General features: G+C 38.3%; 1 protein-coding gene across 3 annotated transcripts in view; it reads right to left on the reverse strand.

Moving 5' to 3' along the window:
- Window positions 1-12,856, reverse strand: part of USP53 (ubiquitin specific peptidase 53) — a 40,446-nt gene extending 27,590 nt beyond the window's left edge. For all 3 annotated transcript variants that reach the window (XM_040584267.1, XM_040584272.1, XM_040584261.1), the window contains exons 1-3: window positions 12,768-12,856; window positions 3,025-3,712; window positions 636-728 (exon numbers count right to left, since the gene is read on the reverse strand). In XM_040584267.1, coding sequence (XP_040440201.1) covers window positions 636-728; window positions 3,025-3,168 — 237 coding nt within the window. In that variant the 5' untranslated portion in view covers window positions 3,169-3,712; window positions 12,768-12,856. The remainder of the gene's footprint in view (window positions 1-635; window positions 729-3,024; window positions 3,713-12,767) is intronic.
- Between the last annotated feature and the right edge of the window lie 14,939 nt (window positions 12,857-27,795).

The following is a 27,795-nucleotide window of genomic DNA, read 5'->3' on the forward strand; positions in this document are numbered from 1 at the left end:
AGGCAGCCAAACACCAGTGTAGTAAAAGCAGTAAGAAACTAACAGAACTCAACATTTGCTTACAGACTTCACATGAGTTACAGAACTGTTTTAAGTGCAAGTTTTATGCACTAGTTAACATATGCAGACCTGACTTAATTTCAAATACTAAAGGTTTCCAGCTTTCATTAGTTTTCTAGTACCACTACCTGCCTTTCATTACTTACAAACTGAACAATTAAGTTCTGCACTGTTACCGTCAACTGAGAAAGAAAAGAATCCTGAGACCTTATCATACAGTAATACAGTTGTTGTAAAATAATGGTATTCAAACACTGCAGAAAAGAACAAAAGCACATGCATGCAAAGTGAAGAACACCAGAAATCTGAGAGGCTAGCCAGAAGTTTTCAAACAAGTTATACTGTCTTTTAATAGACAAAAGTTTTATATTTAAGCAGACTGTAAAATATCTTCGTTAAGCATAAGAAAATTTGTTATAAGCATTTTACAAATGTCCTTAAATCGAAATTGTTTCTTTACACAAGAATGACTTAGAATCACCTAGACATATGTACTACAGGGATATAAAATAGTAAAAATTAGTGAAATTATTTTCCCCTCATTTTGAAAGATGGTTCTTCCAAAAATTATTTACCTTTAATGCACAAAATATGCACGCATCTCCCTGACACACATGTCCAGTCAAACTTCTTAAACTTCGTCGAAATATGTCAAGTTGCCATAATACCTATAAAAATAAAAGTTTCACACAAAGTAATGAGTTCAGAAGGTTCTACAGTTATCACAGGAACATACAGTAGATTTTCTTTTTTTTTAATTTCATCTAACATGTACAACTTGAGCACCAATCTTGCTACAAGACTTATGGTCTTTTTCCATTAGTTTGGTAAATTGTGGAGGTGGAAGATTTGCACTTAACACTCAAAATTTTGATCTCATTTTCAAACTTTTTGAAACAGTGGCAAACTATGTCCTTTGTGTGGAAAAAGAGCTGATGTACTCTCAAGGAAGTAAGCAGCAAGCTGAACTGCCTACAGAGGTTGTGATAGTCTTCTCATGCCTTTACATCAGAGGAAGGCGACTATCGAGTTTACTCCATTTCTCTCTCTCCTTCACTCTCCCCTTCTCCATACTTTCTTTCAAATAAAAATAAAAATAAAAATTAAAAAGATGGAAACACAGAAACTAAGTTGCTAGGTAAAATGCAAGAATCATTTTGGGTTAAGTCCATTCTTACAGTCTCTTACTAAATGACTGTTGAAATATGTTTGGTTTTCCACAGCTCTGAATAATCCTGGTGCTTAATCAAGCATGCTTCTACCTTTTACTTGTTTAACTACTCTATATAAAGGTAATACCAACTTGGTTACGCTACACTTTCTGTATCTAATGTCTTAGGTACACAATCAGTGCAGTAGTTCAGGAAGTTAGCCCATTAAAATAATGAATAAAATTCCCAAAAATGAGTTCTCAAGAGGCACAGTAACACAACAGCTGTGAATCCACGAAAAGAAAAAAATCCTATCTATAAATATAAAAGCTAAAATTAAATGGGAAGCATCTGAAAATGAATGTCTGAAGGTTGAACACAGGTAAAAATAAAGGAATACATTTTTCCTTGTAAAAGGGTAGTCACCAATCATCAGCCAGCTTTTGATAAACAGCAGTAGGTTGTGAAGTAGTAGGATTGTCAGGAACCTATAACTAAAAAATACTTGGTGTTTAATTTTAGGGCAGCCTAAGGGAAAATAGCAAAAATGCGAAAGAATATAGGTCATACTGTTTCCATTGAACGGAAAACAGCAAACTCATTCTACTAGATCTATTGTACATTTTTATTTTAAACATATTTAGCTACCATACACACCACATCGATCTTTCTCCTATCCCCTATGTTTAAAACCATACAATTTTTAAGACTTAGTTTTTTAGGAAGTCTATGCATCTATTAAGCCCTGTGCCAATTTGGTAAATAATTCTGCACACTTTGAGAACAATCAAGTCCAAAATCTAATCATTACGAAAAATATATTATTCTGCTCTTTATTTGCACAGCCTAGAAATTTGCTGCTGCTATGGATTTCTAGATTTAAAAAACTGTAGTATAAACAAAGCTGTGCCTGATATTCTGACTTGCAGACAATGTGGAAAGGCTAGCACTGCTCTGTCTCAAAATGAAGTAGATTCCCTATATTAAGCAGGCTTGTAAAAGCTCAATTTTGTTATCATGCTAATGTCACTGTACTATTAAACTATACTTAACAGATTTAAAGAGCCAACATTTTTTCAATTGGCGATCACATCAAAACAGAACAGTGCGTAGATTAAAACATGTAAGAAATTGGTCGGCAATGTGTATGCATATAAACAGTAAAAAGAAATCTAAGTCATATTTCTTTGGTATGAAGTATATCTCCCACTCTAATTCCAAAGATCTTTCCTAAGATTAGAATCATAGCTTTCAACTGTATGTGCATCTTCTAATAAGCCACAAGTACTGGTTGCCCCACATTAAAAACTGTCTTGTAAATTTTGCCAAGTAATGTAACTGCTGTTTGATTGAAACAGTTTTAAAATTCAAGCAGCAAGGTTTAAAGTTATGAGTCATAAGTTTCTAGATACAAAAGGAAAGTTTTTCTGATATTCTTGATGCACATAAAATAACAAGCCATGGTTTTCTGCAAAATGAAATATTTAATACTCTCTAATTCCTTAAAATGAAATGCTAAATAAAATTACTTCCACACAGTTGTCTTTTCCTACAATTGCCACTTTTTTTTTTAATATATTTTTTTAAGGGAAGTCCATTCCAAAAAGACATGCTATTCTGTCTTACTTGGAATCATTAAGAAGTTTAACTGAAAACTCAATTTAAGACCATTGAAAAAAAGTGCTGTATTTTTCTGTAGAATACACATACTGCAATACAAATGATAAAAACAGCATTGTCAAAAGAACTTTCCCTATGACCATCTAAGCTGCTACAAACCCAGAATTGTTTAATAAATCAAATTATTTCTTACCTGAACAGCACTATTGAGAAAGCAGCTGTTTTGTCCTGGTTCATTTAATAAGCCTTTTGTAGGGGCCAGGGACAGTATACTTCCGGGCTGATAAACTTTTCCAAGGTTACCCCCAGGTTTTCTTAAGAATTTCACCCATGCCATTATTTTTTAGACTTTATAATTGTAATATTTACGCCTAAATGTTTAAGGATATGATGGGTGCAAGGCAAAGAAGGTCCTAAGAGAACTGCTCTGAAGTCATGGCATTCCATTCAACACTGTGCAACAGTAGCCATTCACAGATTTAAGTCCCATTTTCCACCAGCAGCTGTCAGCCATCTATGAGGATCAGTCTCTCAATTAAAACACAGCTATACAAAGTTTTTAACTCTCAGACTTTAGATTAAAAAATAAAATAAAAGGTGTCCAGTTAAAGTTAAAACATGTTAACAGTTATTAGAATAAAAGTTCTTATTAAGCAAGTTGCACAGGAACTGACTTCCCTTTCAGGGATATCAATAAATATTACTATAAGTCATTGGTTGTATTAAAAGTAGTTTATATCTATATCACAAAAATGGTAAGTTCTTGACAGGCGTTATACTCCTGTTCTGTCATTTCATTCTGTCTTCTTTTTAACATTGACCCATGAAATATATTCCAGTTTAGATGACTCCATGTTTATTTCATTCTCTTCCCAGGGAATCTGAAATAGGAAAAGAACAGAAAAAATAAAACCAGAATTTTCCAAAACATTAAAGATCTTCTAAATGAGAAAAGAGATCATGGCCAAAACAATCTCTTAATCTAAAGGTATATGCAATAACCAGGGAAGAAGAGGAGAAGAAACAATTGCCACCTAAGAGTTGTTTTTAAGGCAAAAAAATTTAAATTCTTTATCTGTCATAATCAAATATCTTTGAATTGATATTTATTAGATATTTCTAACAAACCTCTAAAGATCACAATAAAATTACTGTAAAGGTTCTGCAAACAATATGCAACAGCTTGTAAAGAGACCATACAAACACATGAGATATTCTGCCTTTGACTTCCAAAGTCTAGTAAGTGCACCAAGAAAAAAAAATAAATTTATTCAACACTTGAAAGCCTAAGATGGTTTTGATTTCAATACGCTACCAAATCACATGAACTGATATATATTTCTGTATTACTAGAAAGTTATAGATGGATTCTCAGCTAGTACTCAGCTTTCAACATTTTGTACTACCCAGCAAACACTACATAAATATGTAATTAACCTTGCTGCATTCTTAAAGCATCCAGAAAAACACAGCTAATAGCAGAGCAAGAACATTCTGGTAGCTGCTCCAATAACAGATTCCAAGATTTTCAAATTCCAACAACAAGAGTTGTTTCTCTCATTGCTGAAGGTATATATTTAAGGTTAAATGACTCGTCATCCAGCACATCACCACATGCAGTGCCCATCTCATAACAATAGGTAATTCAATCAGTTTGGCATTACCACATCACCCACATAAACATCTGAAATAACTGCACAGAACAGAATAAACTTAAACCAAAGCAATTAAGGCTGCATATTTAAGAAAAAAAAAAAAAAAAAAAAGGTGAAACACGGGCCTCAACCAAGGCACCTTAGGTTTTACAAGCATGTGAGATACTAAAGATGTACCAGTATACTTCAAACCTTGCAGCCTTCTCACCACTATTTTTTCCACTGCACCAGCCTGTCAAGATTGACAAGCAGCATTAAAAAACGAAAATACCTTTTGTAGTTGGAATGCTGTTTAATTGGAAGAACAACCAGCACCACATTCCCAACAAACAGTTCTACAACTCTTACTATTGTACAGCTGTGATACCAGAGAAACAAATAACACCACTTTCAAAAATAGCTGCAAGAAGTCTTGCACCCCTTTAAAAGAAATATCAGTACTTGCTTGTAGTACAAAAACCACAACTGGAACCTAACCAAAAGTCCCTTTTGTCCCATGCATAATGAGATGGCTTTTTGTTTACCAATGTTATTGTACCTCAACCATAAGTAATTTGATTTAATAATACTGCAAATAGTGTGATTTCTGACAGCACTGAGCAAGGACTCCAAAATCTAACTGGAAACTGACCTTGACAGAGTATCTACCATGTGATAATTTTGTTTTCTTTATGTTCACTTCATTAAACCTAGAAAGGGGGGTGGGGAGATGCAGCAAGTAACTGGAAGTTCATACAGTTTAAGATCTTATTAGAACCTTTAATTAATTAAAAGGAGTAGCAAGTTAAATTTATTTCTTTTTTCCACGTAGAAGTCAAAGTGCTCAGTGGCATAACAGCTGTTCTACAAAGGACCGAACCCTAAGAAAACAGGGCCAGACGTGAAGGCAAGAGTAAAACAAAGATTAACACAGAAAAAGATTAAAGATTCTCTGAATCAGGTATGCAGAGTGATCACTTGATCTGTACAGATCAATTAAAGGAAATTAAATATTTTTAACAGGTGTTTTCATTAGAAAGTTTCAGTATAGTACATAAGTAGAAAATAATGAATTATTACAGTAAAGATGAATAAAGAGGAATCAAGGGGAAAAAATCTAAGGTGTATAGCTGTTTATTAAAAATACATATACATAGATATTCAAGAAGCCAGTAACGCACATCAAAAGCACTTAGTAATATGAAGCATCATTTGGCCCAAGGTCTCCTGCTATCATAGGGAACCATAACCTTTAATTCCTAAAAATAAAGTTATAACTATGAATTTAAAAAATAAATTAAAAAAACCCAGAAGAATCTTACATTCAAGTCCTTCAACCATCAAATACTTTCCACTGATTTTTGATTTAATATTTCTATATCCATACTGGAAAACTGACCTAATACATTGCTGCACAAAAAGAGCGTGCTCCTTGACATACCAGAGAAGCTTCTTGAGACTACTTGAGTTTGTAATTCTTTATATAAATTCCCATATGGAGAATTATGTATAGTTTTTTCCACTCTCCTGCTGCTGTCTCAGAAGACAAAACTGTAGTTAAGATGAACTATTTTTGGTAATCAGCAATATCAAACTGGGTACACTGAAGGTGGAAAATCCAGGAAAGAGACTGGATTGGGAGCTGTACAGACGGCCTGCGTTAACCAGAAAGGTGTAAAGTCTATTTGTTTGGGATGTCCATTGCGTTCCTACCTTTGAGTAGGCAGGAGCAACAGGTTCGATACAGTTCTGACCCAGAAGCATCAGGCTTGCGATCAGTGTCTCCCAACCTAAAATAAACTCCCTACTGAATACACTACACCTCTCACCTCCGAAACTGCTCACACAGTGGTACCCCACTAACAATGGTGATCCAGCTAGACAGGCCCCTGCTGTCTGCACTTCAGTGGAAAGATTGCTCAGCACGCAGCAGCCAAAATAAGGGAGGAAACAGATGAAAATTAAGGTAGACTGTATGCCAATGATAAAATACAGAAGTTACTGAGAAGAGACATGTTTCTGGTATCTAAATTTCATTTGGAAACATATCTCATATTCAAATGTGAGGATGGACTACAGCTGGTTATTTAGAGACATCCAAGGATAGACAGGAACAGTTCAGATTAATTTCCAGCCAAAAAAAAAAGAGAAAAGTTGAATCTTTGCTTCATAATGAAGTTATTTCCTCATCTGAAATGTAACGGTAGACACAAAGTCATGTTAAATTTAGGAAACTTTTGCTAAGACCAACAGACAAAAATCATAGAACATTCAGAAAAATTTTACCTCTGCAGCTCTAATTTTCAACCTTGTGACTTAATATAAGTAAGTCACAAGGGTAGAAGAGATTTCATCAACTTTTATATTTGTTTCTTATCATACTTTCAAGCACAATTTCCCTATGTTTCGGAACAACAGATTTATGCATGGGCATGGTGAGGTGGGGGTCGGGGTGGTGACAGAATCTCAGTTATTACTTATTCTGTATTTTAACTGCTAAGAAATACATATGCTGTTTTGGAAACAAGAGTTCTTCGAGAACAATTTCAGACAAAGAGCTTTCATTCACTCAGAAATTCCAGAAAGTCATTTCGCCTTGCATTTCAGGGATGCCCTAGAAGAAAAATCCCATGCATTACGCATTTAGCTGTGGGACTGTGTTTTAGAAAAGTTACAATAATTCACCTCAACAAGTCAACAAAAAGTGGTTCTGGATTAGCTCTATGTTGCTGTCACATTACATTAAGATGCTTGCTGTTTAATTCTACATCCACAAAGCTGTGAATACAAACAATTTCAACTATCACACCAGGTAAGTTTACACAATCTTATTCTAAAACTGCAGTACACATTTATTGTACAGTTTTTGTACGTGAACCAGATACTCATTTTCCAAAGCACTGTGATATTATATCCATATGGGCTCTATTAACTACCCACAACATTAGTATCTTTTCCTGAAAATTTAAATACAAAATTAGAAAGATCAGAGGTGACTACTTAAAAATATTTTCATGCAACCTTCTCAAATTACCCTTTCTATAAATGCATTCTTTAAACTGCCTATATTGCACCAAACATACTCCCCCACAGCAATTAAATGTGTCAAATGTTTAAGAACAAACAAGAAAGGCATATCAGAAAGGTATTCCATTTAAAAGATCACTCTGTACTTCTAAACTAGAACTCTGCATCAAACATGCGCTCTAGTCCCTTTAATAACTACTCTTTCTCCCCCAAAACAGTCACAGTCAACCCCAGGAACAACTAGTAGCTGTGAAATAATAAGATCTTAGTACACAGTTCTCTGGCCAATGTGACTAGTAAGTCCTAGCCTGGAGTAGAAAGTTCTACCACCCTATCTTCCTCCACTAATATTTTATATCAAATACTATGATGCATAGCTGCTTATTCACTAATAAGAGGGGCACTGTAGACGAGCCTTCCAATGGTGCCATAAGTAATGGGATTAACTTCTGTCACCCATTTGTCATCAAAGACTCTCCCTAAGGAAAGCTGATAGTAGCATCTTGGTTTGAGATAGATATTATCTCAAAGTTTGAGGTTTAAGAAAAGAATAAATAAAGAAGAAAAAAGCTAAGATCAAAGAAAGCTATTGTGGAAGACACTGGGGCATGTGCTCTTTCCACAGCAAATTCTTCTGGCTTTGGGCCACCCCCCAAGAGTACTGCTCTGCTGACAAGGCTACCCTCGTTGTAATTGTTCCATAAACCAGATGCTGCTGACCAGCCTTGACTCCCTCCACCTCCCATAATGTTTGGTGAAGCTTTTAGATAACTGGGACTCAGACCAGCAACTCCCTCAACCTAAATTCAAGACTGTATAGGTCTATAATTAGGAACTACATGTCTGTGGTAAGCCAGTGTTGCATAGAGCACTGCAGCATTTATTAGCCACTGGGGTTTACCATCTCTTTGTTAAGTTTTTGACTTGACAAAGGTGTGGGTGACTGAAGATAGATCATAGGTCACTGAACCGTAGAATCTTCAGTAGGTGCATTCTTTCAGCAAGACAGCTATTTCACACAGTGTTACTGACAAGCTACGTATGATTTTCAGCAGCTGAGATTTAAAGAAATATTCTTGCCCTTCAGACTAAAGGGATCAATTTTGGATGACTGTTCTCAATTAAAGATTCTAAACAAGGGCTATGAACTCTGAAACCAACATCTATTTACCAGCCTAAGTTAACTCTACTTGCCCAATTTCAGTCATCAATGACCTCCTCAAGCACCTGACTAGCCTCAGTTGTGCAGCCCTGCAGGGCAAAATATATGCCTGTCACAAGTTTCTGGCACTTGCCTTTATAAGTTCCAGAACAACAAATAACACTAACATGCCTTTTTGCTGACTATCACCCATTTTGTTGGTATACCCTAGCCTGTAAGTAACTGCAGCTGGCACAGTCTTTTCAATCAATGTAAAAAGTAACTAAGCTTAGAAATCAGTGCAGTTACTATTTTACCTAAACAAAATCACTTTCTACAAGCACATGTGGGTTTAGGCATTTTTGAAATCCATTTAGATAAAACAGATGAGATAAACAGTTGGTTCTGTGAATACTGGAACTAGCAATGCCTGGCTCCCTGTACTGTTATGTCTTACAGCTGACTTCTCTCACAGTTTTCTCCCTAGATGGGGCATATGCCAACTCTGCTCCTTGCGTCTTCTTACAAGGTCTCTCTCTTCCAGCCAGCTGCATGTTTTCATGCACTTTGTACATACATCATCATCTATAAGACTTCTATCCCTTCTGTCACATTGGGTGGAAACCTGCCAATGGGTTCAGAAGCTGTTGACTGTCTCTGAAATTTGGCTGAAGAATTGTTATTTACATCTTCACAACTTCATTTTGCAACTACTCTCAGTGTGCTGCATAAATGACTAATGGCAAAGCTTTCTCATGCCCAACACTAAGGTTACTTTGAAGCCACAGAGCTTTTAGCTTCTCCTGGCAGTACATGCCTCTGTGCTGAGCCTGGCAACTCACCCAATGGTCTGAGAACTCTGGTAAATTGATTTCTGAACTGATATACAACTCAGGAATTCAGATACAAGACAACAAAAATTTGGAAGAAAAAGTGATTAAATTTACTGCAAGGGAATAAACTTATGATAGGAAACCACTAGAGCTTTCTGCAGTGAGCCAACATTATTAGGACTGTGCTTACTTTCTCCTCCTCAACAGGATGAAATCCATCAAAATTTCAACAACTTGCAACTGTGAGAATTTCAGTGTTCTCCACAGCTCAAAAGCCTGTCATTTAAAATTTGACAAAAATTGCCAACAAAACAAAGATCTGATTTGTCCTGAGACAATATTGGAGGCTGCAATCATTTCCCCGCCATGTTTGGGGAAAAAAAAAAAAAAAAAAAACAAACACCAAAAAAACCACACCAGCAATGAAGCTGCTTAAAAAAATGTAGTAAAAGACAAAAATTTGAAACGAACAAACTCTTACATTCACCTCAACTAGACTGACTCATATTTTTCGGTCCTGGCTCAAACTGTCCCCTTCCACCTTCACCACAATGTCGAACTGTGTTATGTCAACAGCTCTCAGTTGCCGTAAGATACACCTAATGCTTTTAATAGTCACCAGTCTTTGTCTTTGAAAATAATACTATACAATTCAAAAGCTGTGAAAGAAATAGGTTTATGAGAATGCAAATTCTCACTATTTGAAATATCAAATAGAGAAAAAAAAAAACAAACAACCCTGCATTAATAGCACTTGCAACACAGTAACACTAAGACAAAACAAAACAAAAATCCCATCCCCAGCAACCACTATTAGCCTTGATTTTGTGGGCCATCTGCAAGTATACCAGCCAGTGTTATTGGTCTGACACATTCTTTCTGCCTTCAGTCACCGACTCAAGAAGTGCCCAGGAGATAAAAGGGGTGTTTGATGGTTGTATCTTCCAGAAATTCTTACAACCATTCTCTGAAGATTTTAAACCCAATCTTTTTCATCTATTTTCTCTTCTCCAGTCCTTATCCATTTAGCTGTCCCTCATACACCGAACTGCCGCTCCTGCATGTCATACTTCTCTGTATCCTTTCAAGATGGGAGCGGCAGAAGCATAGATGCTATCCCAGATGGCTTTTGTATAAGTATACAATTTTTTCTTTAAGCTGTTCCAATAAAAACTTTCCTGTTTGCATCAAAACCAAAACAACAGGTTCACAAGCTCGGCATCTCCAGGCTGTTGCAACAAGAAACCAACTTTAGAAATAGCTACAATGGGAACTCCAAGTAAAAGATCTTAAAGAAAACAAATTCCGAACCTATGACATGGGCCAGCATTTACAGTGAATCATCGCACAGAAACTACAGAGCAGATTTGTTTCTCCATCTTCCTACTCCTTTACAGAATGGTATGTTCCAAGATTACCACATACTCTTTCTTTAACAAAAAAAAGATAGAAGGTGTCTTTGCAATGATAATTCTCACACTTGCCTTTTTATCCCAGATTAACCGCCTGACCAAACTGTAATCTCGCCTTTCAGTTTTCTATGTAGATGGTTTTGATCATTAACATAAGTGCAAAATACCAAGTGCTCTTCCTTCCCCCAAAAGCTTTCCGATTTCTTAAGTCACCAGGAAAAACTACATAATTGAGTTACAAGGAATGCCAATAGGTGCATCATCTTCAAGCCCACCCACAAAAAAGAATGATCTGAATCGTTACACTTCACATATTTCTTCACAAACAGATCAGTACAAACCTATCCACAAACATTTCACTCTGTTCATATGTCTAAAATTCTGATCCAGTCCATCTCCGTTACAGCCTCAACCCATAATCATTTAACCTTGCTCCAATCCCAACTTGTCTCTGCTTTCAAAGTTTTCATTCTCATCACTGTGCCTGTTGCGTGACTAAACTCTTTTACTCTATCAAGAGGCATTAAACAAGGAAAAACAACAAAGGGTTGCTACCAAGATCTCTGCAAGCAACGCAACACGTGATAGAGCTAATACTCTGACCCCAAAGTCCTATGGGTCTCTCACCCAAACAATTCTGTTAGTAGTACATCATGCACACTGTACGACTGAAAGCAATTCTGCACTATCAGGCTTTGATATGACAGTCAAGTGCATATCTTAGGTGTTTTCACTGCAAACACCCCACTGGTCCAGGAGTACTTTTTCCACAAGTAATCTGATATTTAAGAAAACAAACCAGTAACTACATCTCACTTTGCAACAATTTGTTAGAGGAAGAAACGGTTACGTATCATCTGATGGGGCTAGTTTATATTCAGATTATAACACGTGCTCTCACTATTTTGATGCCTGAAATCACCCTTCCATTCTACAAGAACAGAGCAGTTAATAATACTCAGTTCCACTGCCTTGAGGGGAAAGGGGATACCGCATCACTGGTCAGGCACAATACTATTCACACGATTTAAGTTTTTGCTCCGAAAATAATCCTAGTAGCTTCAAAGTAAACCGAGAGGGGGCTTTTTTGCGTGCACAAAATAAGGCATTAAGTAGAGATACGTAAAACCCAAGCTTATTTTGGGAAGGCAAAAACAGCTGTCGAGAGAACAAGCCATTTCCTCCGAAAAGCTAATTCTAAAATATTTGCAATTAAAACCTAAGCAAGGGACAAAGTTAAACGGCGGCTCGGGTGCTAAGCTGATGCTTTGCATACAGCTACCGACGTGCCTCAAACTCCACCTCTACGAACACAGCAAAGAACAAACACAGCCTCCAAATACTGTAAACTGATTAAATTTCAGACAGCTCCATCCTACCTGTACCGGCATTTCCTGTTCCAAACAGTCTTTGAAAACGCTCCAGACGAACTCGCTGATGGGCATGTGACTACCACGTTAAACATTAACTTCACCTCCCGGCTCTTAACGCAGGAGCTGGCCCCAGCTCCGCACGGCGGCGGTGCCCGCGCCCCGGGTAGCCCACCCCACACCCCACAGCCCCGCTGCCCGCAGGCACCGGCCCCGACCCGCTCTCACCCCGTGCCGCGCGGGCCCCTCCGCGGGTGGGCGCCGCGCGGCGCCCTCAGCAGGCGACGGTGGGCGCCCGCCCGCCCCTCCCCGCACGGCGGGACCCCCCCCGCACACCAGCAGGTGAACGGCCCGCGGCGTTCCCCACACCGCCGCCGGCGGGTCCCGGCCTCCCCTCACCACGTCCCGCGGGGGCGGAGAGGCGGACCCCCCGCTACCCTTTGCCCGCCGTAGGGCCCCGGCTTGCCGCCAGGGCCGCCGCCTCAGCAGGGACGCGACCCTGCCCGACCCCCGACTCACCGCCGGTGGCCGGCGGCCGCAGCACGCAGCTCCTCTCTCGCCCCCTCCCGGCGGCGACTCCGGGCCCGGGCCCGGCCCCGCCTTACGGCACCTCCCGCTCCTCCCCGCTCCCCTCCCTGAGCCCGGCGCTGCGGGGCGGCCTCTCGCGCTCCCCCCTCCCTCTCCCGCCCCGGCGGCGCGCCTGCGCGGTGTGGCGGCCGCGGCAGCGGGGTCGCGCGTCTCCCCGCCGGGGAGCCCGGATCTTCCCGCGCGCGCCCGGCGCCGGCAGGAGTGGGCGGGGGGAGCGGTCGGAGGGGCCGGGCCAATCGCGGTGGCGCCGCCCGCCGCGCGCGGGCCGGGCCGCTCGGGTCGCGCAGGCGCAGTGGGTGCGCGGGAGGGCCCGCGCGCGAGGGTCCGGCGGCGTTACCCCCCCCTGAGGCGGCCGAGGGGCCGCGGCCGAGGGCTGTGGGCTGGGGGAGCCGCGGCAAGGTAAGGGGCTGCCGCAACCTCCCCCTTCCTCCCCGTTCTACCCCTTGTTGAGGACGCGGTTGTCCCCAGTGTCAAAACCGCTGTGGCTGCACCTGAGGTAACCGGGAGCAGCTCGCGAAGCCGCCTGGTCGCGGCCCAGGGAGGCTCTGCTTGGGCTGTTCCAAGCCGCTGGGTTTTTGAGTTAATAGCCCCTTAAAACGAACGAGGCAGCCGTTGCTTTTCCAGCAATCGTTTTCTAGTGCTCACTTCAGGATACGCACATTGTCTTTACTGAAGGTGCCCGTGCCATAGCCCAGGGACGTGGGTGGCTTGTGGAGCCTGGGCAGCTCCCAAGCCAGATCCTGGACAAGCATACGTACATCCCAGAGTTGCGTGGTGTTGAAGTGCCATGTTGCCTACGAGGATCCTACACTATCTGTCACCTGCCTGAGGGTCCTTGCTCCAAAGCCGTATTCCCTAAAATTTTATCTGCTCTGTTATTTTGGAGAGGGAGGAGTGTTTCCTTTCGTTATGTGCAGAAGGAGTTACAGGTGGATGAATACTAGCATTTCTAGTTGCTCAAGTACCTTCTGTATTTCACTGTTGTCATCTCCCTGAATAAGCCTGTAGATTTCATTAACACATTTCATTTCTAGGTAAACAATGATACTTTTAAGTATTACCACACCCAACACAATACAAGGTTAAGTATTACCAACCTTAGCACATGCTGCTGAATACAACTTTTTGTATTCCCTCTCTTCCCGTTGCCTTTCTTATGGTCCTTAAGGATTGGAAAAGTGCTGATGTGTATAAAAGCATGTTCACTTTTCCAACAGCGTGTTCTGCAATAACAATCTAAATAATTTCCCTGTGAGGTTCCCTTCCAGCATCTCCTTTAGCTCATCCAGATGGCAGTACCATTTCACTCCAGAATTGACTGTGTGGAACACAAGTCACTGCATCAAATTACTTCCCTGCCTTATTTAAATACTATGCTTTTGTTCCTCTAGTATCCATTTTCATTAAAAAGTCAATATTAGTACATTTTGATCAGATCAATTTTTGGTAGTGTTTCTTCTGTTAATATTGTCAGTGAAAGAAGCCCACTGAAAATGACAGTTTTCTCCGTTTCACTCTCCAACATTTTTCATCAAGTGGCCAACTTTTTATTTCATAAACACAGAATTCTTTGGGAATATTTTCATTAAATTTTCCAGGATTTTGTTATATGTATATGTGTGTGTGTATACATATATATATATATATGTGACCACACTTTTCAGTGATTTGGGTGGTCATATTCACAAGTTGAAGTTAATTAATACAAGGTCTGTGTAAAGTGTTTTTTCTTGAGACTTTCAGATGACATGGCCAGTAATTGACATGTATATATTTTTTAATGTTTTAACAGATACCGTATTTTTTTGCCTCTTGTTTTCTGAAAAGTTTCCTAGATTTTGTGATTTTGAAGGGAGTTGAATATCTGATGCTCTCATTGTCCTAAAATTCATACAGTGTATTCGCACAGTGAGCATTCTTAGTTTTTTTGTGTAGTTTGTTCTTAGCTGTTTAATGATAGATATTTGAATTTTTAGTTCTCACTAGAAATTTGAAGATAAAACCATGTTAAAAGTCAATGTTAACATTGCCATTAAAAACCCAGTTTTGTGTTAGTGCCTCTTGTTATTGTATATTTATAAGAAACATTCTGCTTATCATTTTAGTTAGTATCACTGTAGTCCTTGATCTCTGCATTGCTTCTTTGCAAAGCCAGTCAAGCAAAGGCATCTGTGTATCCCAAAGTAGGATTATGACCTCATTCTGATTATGACCTCGTTTTTATATTTTTGCCTCTCTGTGGACTCTGCTTTCTTGTTCGCCTCAGCCATTTCTTCAGCACAGATTTGTTTTTCGCTGCTAATCTTCTAGAAGTGCCTTAGGATTTGTATCGGTTTCTTCCATTCCTTTTTTCTCAGAGTAAATGTAGTCTGTGAGCTTTAATTACAGTATATTTTAAGATTCTCTACCCGTGAATCTTAACAGAGTCTTCCACACAGTTCAGAGAATAACACAGGTGTGGCACAGGAAGCCCTAAATGAGCTGACAGAAGAATTTTAAAATTAGAATATATGGTGCAAGTATGAAACAATGCTACAAGGGCAAATGATTTCCTGTTGCAGTTATTGTCAGTACAGGATATGTGCTATGCAGGGATGCAGAAGAATGTTTATGTGGTTTTAGTACTGGTGTTTATGTAAAGTTTGGTAGTATTAGTAACATAGATTGTTAAACTGGAGAGCTGGCTAGAGTTGAAAACATGTTAAACTTGGAGGAGTGGGATCCAGAGTAAAATAAAATAGGCTTTTACTTCTACTCAGTCATCCAACCATTCAGCTTGGCTCCAGGCTAACAGGCCGATATGAAGATTTTCAAAAGGAAGAAAGAAAAATGTGGCAGAGTTGTTGATGGCGGGGGCGCAGGGTGTGACACAAAACACAGAGCTGGAAGAGAATGAAGGTGGACTGTATCCAGATCCTTAAGCATATCCAAGGTGTTGGGTTTTTCTACGTGTGCAGTCCAGGTTAAAACGTATTTATGGAAAGTTAGGTACCAGAGGAAAAATCTTAATATAGTTAGGAGAGCTCAAAAAATTTAAAAGTTATTGCATGAAATATTTTTTTCTCAAATCTGCAGGCATCATGCATCATTTTCACTTACGAGTGATCTGCAAACCTGTGTTTCACAGCTGCACACAAAAGGGTTTTTTTGTGTGTTAGAACTTTTCTGTTGCAGTGTCATCTATACTGTTGTTGCCACTGGCTGATGTGTATATAAATTCTGATTACTTCCTCTGAAATAATTTTATTGTATTGTGTTTTTTATACACAGTATTTCTATGAACATTTTCGTACCTGCAGTTGTACTGGAGCACCTGTTCTCTGTTTTCTTTCATATTTCTTCTTAACGCTTGGAACATGTTTACAACAACCTTTTCAAACACTTACTATCCTCCTCATCTTCAAATGATTCATAAAGAAATTACATCTCCTTCAAATCTTCTCAGATTGGAGGGATAGAAGGCTAAATTTTGTGACTTTTAAATTATGTTTTATTGAGTAGGTAATTGATTTTATCATTGTTACTTTTGTTCTGCTGCACTGATCTTTCTTCCTCCTTATGAGCTGATAGTCATGTGAAATCAACTTTTTATACCTAACAGAAGCTGTGTCTGTACTTACTGGGGGATTTTGCAAAGACTAAATTAGCAAATTATGTGTAGCATGTGAGGCAGAAAATTCCACAAGCTAATGCAGAATTTAAGGTGTGGTTTATTAGCTAAGTCTTTTTTTAAAAATATTTTCACTTAATGTAGTTCAGCACTACACATTATACTGTGTATGGTTATACCTGTTATGGTCCAGTCTCTTTTACCAGCCTATCATAAAGAATGTTATGTCATCAAATACCGTTTATCATTGACCTTAAGACACTTATGGGACATTACCGTTATAATTGAAAAGTATGTTTAATTCCAGTGGCTGGAACTGCCATCATGTTTTTGTGAAGTAATTACTGAGCTCTTCAGAGTGTGTCTGAGGCCATGCTACTCTGCTCAGAAGAAAAAGAATGAAGAAAATCATTCTAGAAGAATCGCCAATTTGAAAGATACCAGGGAAACTGGGCCCTATTCTGCATACACAGTAGCAGTATAAAGTTTGATGAAGTAAGAATATGTGATTTGCCATGTCTTCTAAGCCTTGGGGGTATCATCAGATTTATATGTTTAAACTTTTCTGCCCAGAGAGGAGGAAAAACCCTTTCAAATTCCAAGACGCTCTTCAGGAGCAGTGTTTTTTTCACTGAGCAGTTACCTTAGTGCTCTTCATAATACTGCAAGTTACCCATAGGAAGGAAAACAGATTGGTGGGAAGGAGAGCCACAAAAGGGTAAAAGAACCAGAGAACAAGTAAATAGCATTTTTATTATTGGTAACATAAAATAATAATCATATGCATTTTCTAGGGGGGCAGAAAGGAGGCTGTAACAACACTTTAGTCCAAATTCTCGATTGTATGCTCAGCTGTATTATCACAGAAAGATCCAACATAAGAGCAGAACAAGTAAAAAAGTATCTCTTCAGCTTGCAGTAAGCTAAGTGGGGACACATTATTTTGTGGGTATCTTTACCTAACTGTATTCCAGTCCTAAGGTCTCCCCTGCCATGCATACCTATACTCACAACCTTGCCTTTTAGACATACTCTAGCAAAGATTTCCTTATGTAGCCTGTAGCAAGCAGTCACATGAAGGTTAGTCATCTGATTGCTCTCATTCCCACATCCTGTATAGAGTCTAAAATTTATATACCCATCCATTTTCTTCTTCAAATAGGCTAGTGGCACATTTCTTTAAAGACTCATTCAGGCAGATGTGTTCAGTCAGCTAGTTTCCCACTCCTTTTTTCATCCTATCTGGAGCGGTACATTTAAAAGCTATTTTGCTCTTTGCCTTTCTGGCTGTGCTTCTGCTTACAGTCATGCTTCAGGCCTGCTCCGTACTGGGTCTGTGAGAACGGGCTAAAGAGCAAAACATAGACAGTTGAGAACAGAATATGGAGAAATACAATTTAGGAGGAGGATATGGAATAGCAGTAAGAAGAGGAGAAGGAAGGAAAAAGAAATTGAGGACATAAGGCATGAATGAAAGGAGGAGAAAATTGATCCTGTCTGAAAAAGCATCACTGTTTTTTTCATCTTAAAAGCTCAAAGTCAAGCTTCAGAAGTAATGAGAGTGTTCAGAAGTGTTGATTTATTTTAGTGAGGTTTGAAAAAAAGCAAAACAGGACAGAGGAGACCAAAAGAGAGTTTAAATAAAGGGGCATTACAGACTTACAGGGAGGAGCCTGCTACATGCTGTCTTGTGGGCTGAGATTCTAAACTTCCTGTCATTTCTGTTCAAGTTTCTTGTTCTTCCTCTCAATCAGCTGTAGGCACACTTTCATAGAGTATAACAACCATTTTTTAAGTCTCCTTCCTTTAGGTGCAGGAACAAACACAATACAGTTTGCTCTTACTTATTCATTGTACATTATCCTGACTATAATTTTTTTCCTGGTAGTTTTTCAAGTGCTAAACTGTTTAGTGGGGTGGTGAAAGCAATTTTATATAAGTAATCTAGAATTTCACCCTATAGAAAAAGAAACATTGGCTTTCATTCTTCTCCAGACTTCTTGATGGGCCTGGAACAAGATCTTTGTGTGCATGATTGTGTTCATTCTTTAGGAACTAGGGAAAGGGTGGAGGTTATGTAAATCTTGCAAATGAATATTTCTCCTCTTGGATAATCCAGTTTCCAGTCCAATAATCTACTTCTGTGGAACAACAATGCAACTGAAATCCTTTCCTGTTTTAGGCTGTTCTGTTTTTAAAGTTAGTTCCTAGAACAGTAGAGGTATGAGAAAATTGTATTCATACTGTATATATCAGGTGCTTTTTTCAAACTGTGTGCTCTTCTGGGTACTCTTGAAAACAGAAAGGTTTAATGATGGTCTTACTTTGTGTTGCATCAGTCTTGCACAATCCTGTCAGATTTCCAGGTCTGATTTATTGCTTTCTCTTAAGATATAAACCAATAAGAATGGCTGTCTGCAACAGATAAAGAAAAGAATGCAAGAGAGGTTCCCTTAAAAAGCTCATTCCTTTATTTCTGTGGCTAAATTGAGCTTTTTGGGTAAAACCCAACATGAAGTAAAACAAAGGCAAAAGAGCAGTATTCAGTGAATATAAAATTAGGAGTAATACAGTGGTTAACATTACATAATATATACTCTGTCTCAATAGAATTTTTAAATACATTAAATATCTCAGATAAAGGAATGCAAATATGTTAGCAGGTATTTTAAAATCTGATTTGGTTCTGTAAAACTGATTTAGTTTATATAAAATACATGAGTTGGATGAGTGTGGACCTCATACACCTCAGTCTGTACCTAAGCAAAATTTAACAGGACTAGGTTATAGAATACACTGATTTTAAAAAAAAAAAAAAAAAAAAGGCAATTGATTTGTTAAATGCTGTCAGTGTTCATGCTTTTTTCTTTTTTTTAATCTTTTTTGAAGTTTTCAGAGCTCCCAGAATATAGTCTATAGTGTAATATAAAAATGTTTAGCCCCACTTCTATGCACTGAAGGTTTTAATTTGCAAACTAGTAAGTTAACTTTGCAGCTGTAAATTTAATATACATGACTTTAGTCTGTGCCAAATTTAAATCTCACTGATCAGAGAAAATGATGACTTCATAGATATTTCCATGCTGAGACATCCATACTTTTTTCTGTTTCCAGAGCTAGATAGTTCAAATACCTCTTGCTATGCTCCACTTCAATTGTAGACAAATCTATGGCAATGGTTTGTTGGTTTTTTTTTAAGTTGCCAGGTAAATTTAAAACCAGAACAATTCTAACCTTTAGTAAAAACTGTATTTTAGTCCCTGGTAATTGGTTCTGTTGTAAAAGCATGATACTACTATTTTTCTGGACAAGCAAAGGAGGAGTAGGAACCACTTGCTCCTGGAATTAAGAGTGAAGATTTTCTCGACAAGACTCAGCTGAAATGAGTATCTGAACTAACTAGTTTTCTGTAACGTGGACACTTAAGGCAAATTGGCTTTTTGTAGAGGGCAGGCACTTTTTAGCCTGTGCTTGTACAGATTAAAAAAAAATAATTCTGGAAGAAAAAAATCTGACATGGAAGTAAATAGATAAAACTTTTTTTTTTTTCCATAAACAGATCATGCCAGACTTGCCTGCTTTCCTTCTGTGACACAGTAACTGCTTTTCTAGACAAACAAAATTTTTAAACTTAACAAGAGGGGAATTAGTAAATTAATTGTCAGATGGGCAAAGAAATACCTCAGAGGAAAAGGTGGCAGTGTATTATGCTGAATGGCAGGGGGAAGTTGTTGGAGCTCTGTCCAAAAATTGATATTGAAACTGGTATTCTTTAATATTTTCATTAGTGATCTTGGCACAAAAACTAGAACTTGCTAATGAAATTTGTTGACATCACAAAGTTGGGAAACAGTCCCTGTAGGGTGGTGTTGTACCGAAATAATTGCATGACCTTGAGGAGTACAGAAAAAAAATGGGATAAAATAGAATAATAAAAACTACAAGGTCATGTGCTTAGGGACTAACAGGAAACACTCTCTGACAGAAGCTCAGAGCTTGTCAGATGGTAGATGAGAGAATTTGAAAGAATGGATATATAAGCCAAAGAAAGGCTACACTCAATTTGATGGTAATGTGGAAAAGGTAAATTCAGCCATATGTAAATTCAGCCCTCTTTCTTGCACAGATAAGGAAGTACTAATGCCACATGTGGTGCATGTGGCTGGTGAATCTCTAAAGCTGAGAACAGATACAGAAATTCATATGCATGAAACTGGACTTAGAAGGGTTGTAAAAGATTATTTAAAATCCCTATTAAAAGAGAGGGGTGAACAAGAGACTAAAAGAACTTGGATTATGTAGTTTCAGTAAGTGAAGCATGAAAGACCTTACAGTCTTTGAATGTACTAGTTGAGGCAAATGTAATAGGAAAGGAAGCTTGTTTTAATTGGACAAAAAAAAAAAAAAAATTAAGAGATTACTCTAAGATGGGGGTATGAATAAATGTAGATTGGAAATCAGAGGGAGTTTTCTACCTGTCCAAGCCTCTAAACATTGTGAAGAGGAAACATAATGTGCAAGGGACACATTGTAGAATGAAACTTGTTTTTCCTTGTGTTTCATTAAGCTGTAGTTAGAGCACACTGAGGTCTGAACTGGCTCAAAGGAGCTCAAAGCAGCCATGGGTTAAACCAGACTGATACAGGCAGTAGAGGTAATTGTTAAGATTTCTCCACCGCGCTGCAAGTGACAGATAGGAGCACTGTACCGAACAGAGCGTGCTGTTAGTGGTTTCTCTTAGAAGAACCTCCAGTCTGCCTCTCATGGAACTGTAGAGCTGCAGGTCTACTTTACTGCTTCCTTCCCACTGATGCTTCTCATTTCCCCATTTCCCATTCTCTGTGCCTTTTTTGTAAGCCATATCTGAATGAATGATAAAGCAGCAGCATTAAATATATGGAGATGTTATTGTTTTTATTTTGAACCGTGTGTAGTATCACTTTCTTTTCAGCAATGGTACATCGATGAAATGTATTTGTATTGCTGCTAAACCCTGCTAGAAACTAAGCACATTCCATTTTAGTTCAGTAATGCTTGCTATAACTGGTCAGCTTGCTCTTCTCTTTCCTATTTGAACAGCATGTTCTTATTTTTTCCTTGCCAGCAAATAGTCAAAATGTTCTCATTAAGAATTTGAGGAATGACATATTGCTAGAATTCAGCTGCCAGAATTAAGCCTTACTTGGCTTCTTGATGTACAGGAGTCCAGCCTAGGAAGAGCCTGTCATGCCTCAAATGTTTGTTTATAATAATTTGTAGTTATCTTGCATAGTCATCTTTCAGTAATCTTGAGTGTAATGACTACAGTAACTACTGTTTAAAGTTAATATTTTTTCTAGCTGGAGTAACTTGGCTCTGCAGAGAAAGGAAAAGGAAGTAGAGTGATACCGTCTAGACTGCTGCATGACTGCTAGCCTTCCCACCATGGGGATTCTTAGCCTGCTGCTCTGTATGCCACCCAAGATCTCCTCATTCTCTGCACTGTCCTTTTAAATCCTTCTCCATTGTTTTACCAATCCTACGTCAGAGGAAGTGGATGTATTTGCTTGCAGAAGGGTCCTGTCACGTTATGAGAAGATTGTAAGGGGTTTTTTCTTTTCTTTTCTTTTCTTTTTCTTTTTTTTTTTTTTGAAGATGACTGCCTAGATGTCCTTCAGAACTCTAGAGAAATCCAGTTCTATGTTATACCTTTCACACCAAGCAGCCCGAGGGCATTCCTGAGTTAATGAGTACAGCCAGCTCTGAACTGGCAAAGTTCAGGCTGTTCTTTGTACAAACTCCATTGAATATTTTAATCTCCATTTGCTTTTGAAAGAATAGTTGGCTCACAATATTCAGGCTTATTTTTACTCTTACAGTGATTTATAAAACCTCTGCTTCTTCCAAGTGTTATTTACTTTGTCTCACAGTGTCTCTGTGAAGTAGGGGAGTGTTGCAAATGCTGGGCCAGGTGTTTTGGAGGAAGTTTGTTCACAGGAAATGCAATTTCCATCTGAAAACAAAATATTTGTGAATTCATCTTTACTTTAGTTCATAGTTCTGGCCAAAAATAACTGTAAGAAGGAAGTTATTTGAACTTTTGAAAAACTAGAGTTACATCTTGCTATTTAAAAACGTCAAATACTAATTTGTTGATACTTTTATTCGTTTAAGTCTGCCCGGTGTAGAATGAAGTCTGTTATTTCAAGTAAAATGAAAGTAGAACTTCATTCTACTAGTGATGGTTCTTGTATTCATTATGCACCATAACCTGGAATATTATGTATGTACTCATGTAAACCTATTTTTTACTTTCTTTCTTTTTACCATGAAATTTCTTGTTTCAAATGAAAAAAAAAAACAGCAACCCCCCAAAAAACTTATACAGCCTGCATTAGTATTTCTATTTTATTGATTGGAAAACTGAGAAACAAATTTCATTTGCTGAGTCAAGACCAGTCTGTGATGGACCTGGGTACAAAGCTTGGATTTTTCAGACTTCTTTTCCCCCATGACTCATCTTGTGTTTCAATCAGTAAAGTGAAACTTCCCTTTCTCTTTTCCTTAATTTTTCCTTAAACTTATAATCATAACTTATATATAATCATAATAATCATAATAATCATAACTTACTGAAAGATCCCTGTAATGTACTGTGAGCTGATGCATACTTAACATGGGACATGGCGAGTTTGGACCAGGGAGGGTGAGGTCTGACTGCAGAGGATCAGGAGTCCTGCCAAAGGTGTAGCTGAGGTCAGGCTTTTGTGTTCCCTGCAGTGCCCATACTCTGTGTGGGAGGTTTGAAGTTAACCCTGTCTTTCTCTGCTTCTAACTTACATTTTAAGTTTTCTCATTCGCTTGTGGAAATTGGCTTTCCTCTAACTGGTTCCATAGTGGGGATTTTGATGTAAATTAATCACATCTGTACTGATGGCACTTGCTAGAATTGTCATGGTTCTTTAACACATGATTTTTGGAAGACAGACAGGGAGTATTTTATAGGACTATCAGATCCTTCTTTCATCAGTCTTTGACAGTGCCCAGTGGAAGATATTTACAGAAAGAAATAGGCTGAGGCGGGGCAGGGGGATGATGGGGCAGGGGGTCCTTCTCACACAACTTTTCCAATTATAAGATCCAGCCAGATTCAGATTGCATAGGAGCCGTTATCCATGATAGGTCTAGTTACCACTATTAATTTTTTTAGTCCTCTTGTGAAGTTATTCATAGCTTTTGACCCACAACATCCTATAGTGACAGGTTCCACAACTAGGCATTTCTTGAGAAAGAATCTGTTCTCTTAATGTTAAAGTTGGTTCCTTATAATTTTATTAAGAGTCAGTTTGTTCCTGTGTTATTGTTCCCTCCTCATCTTCTCCATACCATTCATGGAGACCTCTGTCATAACTTCCTTTATTTGTGTTTAGATAGTCTAATCACTGTTCCCTTGCAGAGAAGTTTTATTTCTCTTTTTGTTTTCCGAGTCTCTCTTTTTCTGGTTCTCTTTCTGGAGGGAAAGGTTAGAGCTCAGTAGTAGTTTTTACTTACTCTGATCATATAGTCTGCAGGCTGTTTAAAATTGTGTATTACTTCCTTGAAAGGATTTTACCCTTTCAGTTCCTTTTAAATTTCCTTTTAATAAGAGTATTTTATAAGCGATTTTTGTTTCTTAAACTGAATCAGTACTCTGATTGCATTTTATAACTTTTTATCATTTATATTCTCACACTTAATTACATAACAGCTCTGTGGCAAACATATTATTTATAAATGATTTAGAGCACTTTGGTTTTGAACAGTATGTAGCCTCTGGGAGCAATGAAGGAGCCAGCACTATGTGACTTGTCAGCCTTATGGGGGTCTTCTGGTATTTCAGGCTAGACTGTTAATAATTTATGGACCCCACATGGAGAAATCCTAATCTAACATACATGGAATTTTGTGCTCCATAGTCTTACTGTATTTCAGGAAATTTTATCCTGTTGTCTTAGGTATGGCCCAGAATATTTTGTGCTGATTAGGAAGGCCATCTAAGAACTGAAACAGAGTTCAAGTTATTCATGGCTGGTCTGAAAATAATTTAAAAAAGATCTTAGTGGATATGTGCTCATTTTTTCCCTTCAGTTCCATTCAGTTTCCCAGAGTATTTCTAAGGCATTATTAGGGTTGTTTGCACTTCATCATATGTACAATGCAAAACAAACTACATGCATAGTTAGGCCCAGCTCTATAATCTGAAGCAACCATTCTGATGCTGAGCACATAGTAGCTTTGGTTGTGGCATAAATTTCGATTACAAATACACATTTGAGATGCAATAAATGGCATGAATGGTGAAATTTTGTCTGCACAGAGGTCAGTGCCAAACCCCTTGTTTGGTTTTATTGGGATCAGAATTCTATCTCCAATGTTTTTGCTGCTTTGGATTGAGACAATGTGTATTAAATTAATTAAAACACAGAGATGCTTTGAAACAATAGAATACTAATTTATTTCCACAATTGTCAGTTGTATGGATTATGCAGGAGGGAAAGCAGGTAAGACATGCTGACATATTTAGGACATCTAAGAAGGGAGCACGCAGTTAAAAAATACATACATCCAAAGTACAAGATTAGGTATAAACAAAATGTTTCTGGACAGTAATAAAGTAACAAGTTCAATTGTTCATTTTCTGGTACTAATACCTAATTATTACACAACAACCAGAAAACAAATCAGCTGCAGGTTTTTTGTTGAAATTAGGAGAGAGACCATATGGGATTTTTATTACCCCATTCATGCAAACATACCTTATGCCAGGTACAAGCAAATAGTACATCATCAGAAAGCAATGTCAGGGAGACTGTGGCCTGCTGGATTCAAGAGCAAATTTCAGATCATCTACTGTATGTAGTACTCCTGAAGTTATTTCAGTGCTGCCAGTGAAAGATTTATATACCTGTGGTTATTGATATTTGTATAAAGCTGTTGCTCGTGTGTTTTACTATGTAAACTCTCTTTTCAGATGTATTCCTTACAGCTAGAGGAATCTTTTAGAAGCACCACTGAAAATTTAAAAATACCTATTTGTTGATCTTTCCAGACCTATAACTAAAGAAGCCTTTATTCTCTCACTTCAGAGCCATCTCTTTGCCTACAAAAATTAATACGCATCTTGACCTTTGACGTTCTTCATTGTTAGTTACCCAAAACTAATCTTTCCTTATAGTTATAGGATAAGTTTCAAGTGCCATGTAAGTGTCTCCCAAAACAAATGCAGGTGCTAAACCCCATTGAAGTTACTAGATAAACTCTGAATTCCCAATCTTAACAAGAGATCTTCTTTCGTGGCAGAGGAATTGGTTTTTGGCAGAGAGATTTGTTTATTGCGGCGGGACTTACACAATAAGGCTACATCTAGGCTGATGCAGCCAGGGAACATTCCTGGACACTGGCACCGGATCCTCTGTGCTGTTGAATACTTAGCACATTTCACGGTCCTAGCTTCTGCCAATTAACACTCTCCCAAACGGTTCCTAAGCATGGTTCAAGAGTTTAGCATGGTCAAGGGCCTGTTTGCAATTGGCAGTTTGGCAAAAGCCATCCAGTATGGGAAGATTAAATAGTATGGCTGCAGACATCTTCTTTGACAGCTGGCCTCAGTTTAAAAAAGAGTGATCTGGACACATTTGATTTTCTAGTGTATACGTAGCTGTACAGTAGTAGAGCTGTGAAAGCAAGAGGTACAGTGTTCTTACTCTTATGCTGCAGTTTATAACTGTAACTGAGCGTTGAATTAGACCTGGTTTTGCTGGGACACAGCTTGTTTCAGAAGTCTCAGACAGAATTTGAGGGCTTAAGGACTGTCGGTAATTTCCATACACTTCTGATACTGTTATTTGAACCATCAGCTGAACACATGCATAGCAGGCTCCGTACTTCTCAAACATTTGAAGCCTCCTGAGCCCATTCAGCACCAGTGGATCTATAGATGTATAGAAAACTAAAGTTACTTTTAATGTGTTATGTAAGAAGCAAGGTGGCATGCTTTGCATGTATAGGTTATTTTTACAGAGTATACAATAAAAATTGTATGTCCCTTCTTGACAGTCCTCACTATGTATGTGCTGTGTACCAATTTCCTCACATTTCTGCTCATATAGGCTCATGAATGCTTATGCTGGCTCGTAAAAACCACATTCCTCCAGAACTTGTTTGCATTGCTCCCCGCTATAGTTTTTTTCTTTAGCTTTTGCATTTTTAGCCTTGAAGAATTAATATTTTTGTCATTGTCCATATAATTGCTGTACGATGTGCACAGTTAAAGTCCCCAAACTAATCCTTTGCTAGGAAAGTGTTCTCAGTCAATGGGGTTTATTTTTTTGTTTCCCTTTCATAAATTTGATTCAGGACCTGTCATTTGTGTAGTTTGTGTGACAAAGTAAATCTAAGAAAATAGATGACGGAATTTCCTTTGCCAGCTGCTTGCGTTAAAATCAGATTTGAAACGTGGAAACCATTTTTACAAACACAAATTCCAGCCCCAAAAATATAGACAAAACTTTTCCACTGTATATCTCACTCTACCGTTCTTTTCTGCAGGTGTGAGATTCTTTCTGAAATATCCACTTTTGTAGCTCAATGCCACCAAAACCATTAATAAGGAAACTGTCTGGGAAAATATTTTTTGCCTACCATCTTCATCTTCTGTGGGTTTCATTTTGAGATAAAATTTAATTGTTAACCATAGAACTTGCAAAATTTCATGAATACTCATTTTAAAGGAAAAATTAGTATCTGAGATACCCCAAAACCTCTCAAATGTTGCATGCATGCTTAGAGACCATAATGCCCTGGAAAAGCATCTAAAGTATGTGAGAGTGGCCTGTTGGCTGAAGTTAGGTTTCCTGTTTCAAAACACATACGAACTAAACTGTATTACACTATCCAACCTGCAGACGTTGGATACTTCTCAAACAGAAAAGCATTTAGAAACAAGCAATTATTTAACAGATGCTTGCCTCTTACTAGAATGTAGTTGTAACCTGAAAAATGACATGGAAAACCAGCACCTTTTTACTGAGTTTTGCCTGTGTCTTGTATGGTTATGGGTGCTTAATAAGCATCTGATACTTGTATCTCTAGAATGTCAGAGCTTGCCAGCATATCAAGACCAAGAAAACTCGCAGGTTTTTAAGTCCCAATATATACTATGGCTGTAAAGGAAAAGGTCTGTGAAATTTCTTTTAAGTAACAAAAGCATTTGTGGTGACATAGCTTGGTGATACTCATTTGGTATGTTTGACATAACCAGTGATTGGTGGGTTTTTTAGTTGTGATTAAACATTCTAGACTTATGCAGGAAATACCTCTGTACTTTTTCAT

This window comes from Falco naumanni, chromosome 1 (assembly GCF_017639655.2).
Source record: "Falco naumanni isolate bFalNau1 chromosome 1, bFalNau1.pat, whole genome shotgun sequence".
Lineage (NCBI taxonomy): Eukaryota > Metazoa > Chordata > Aves > Falconiformes > Falconidae > Falco > Falco naumanni.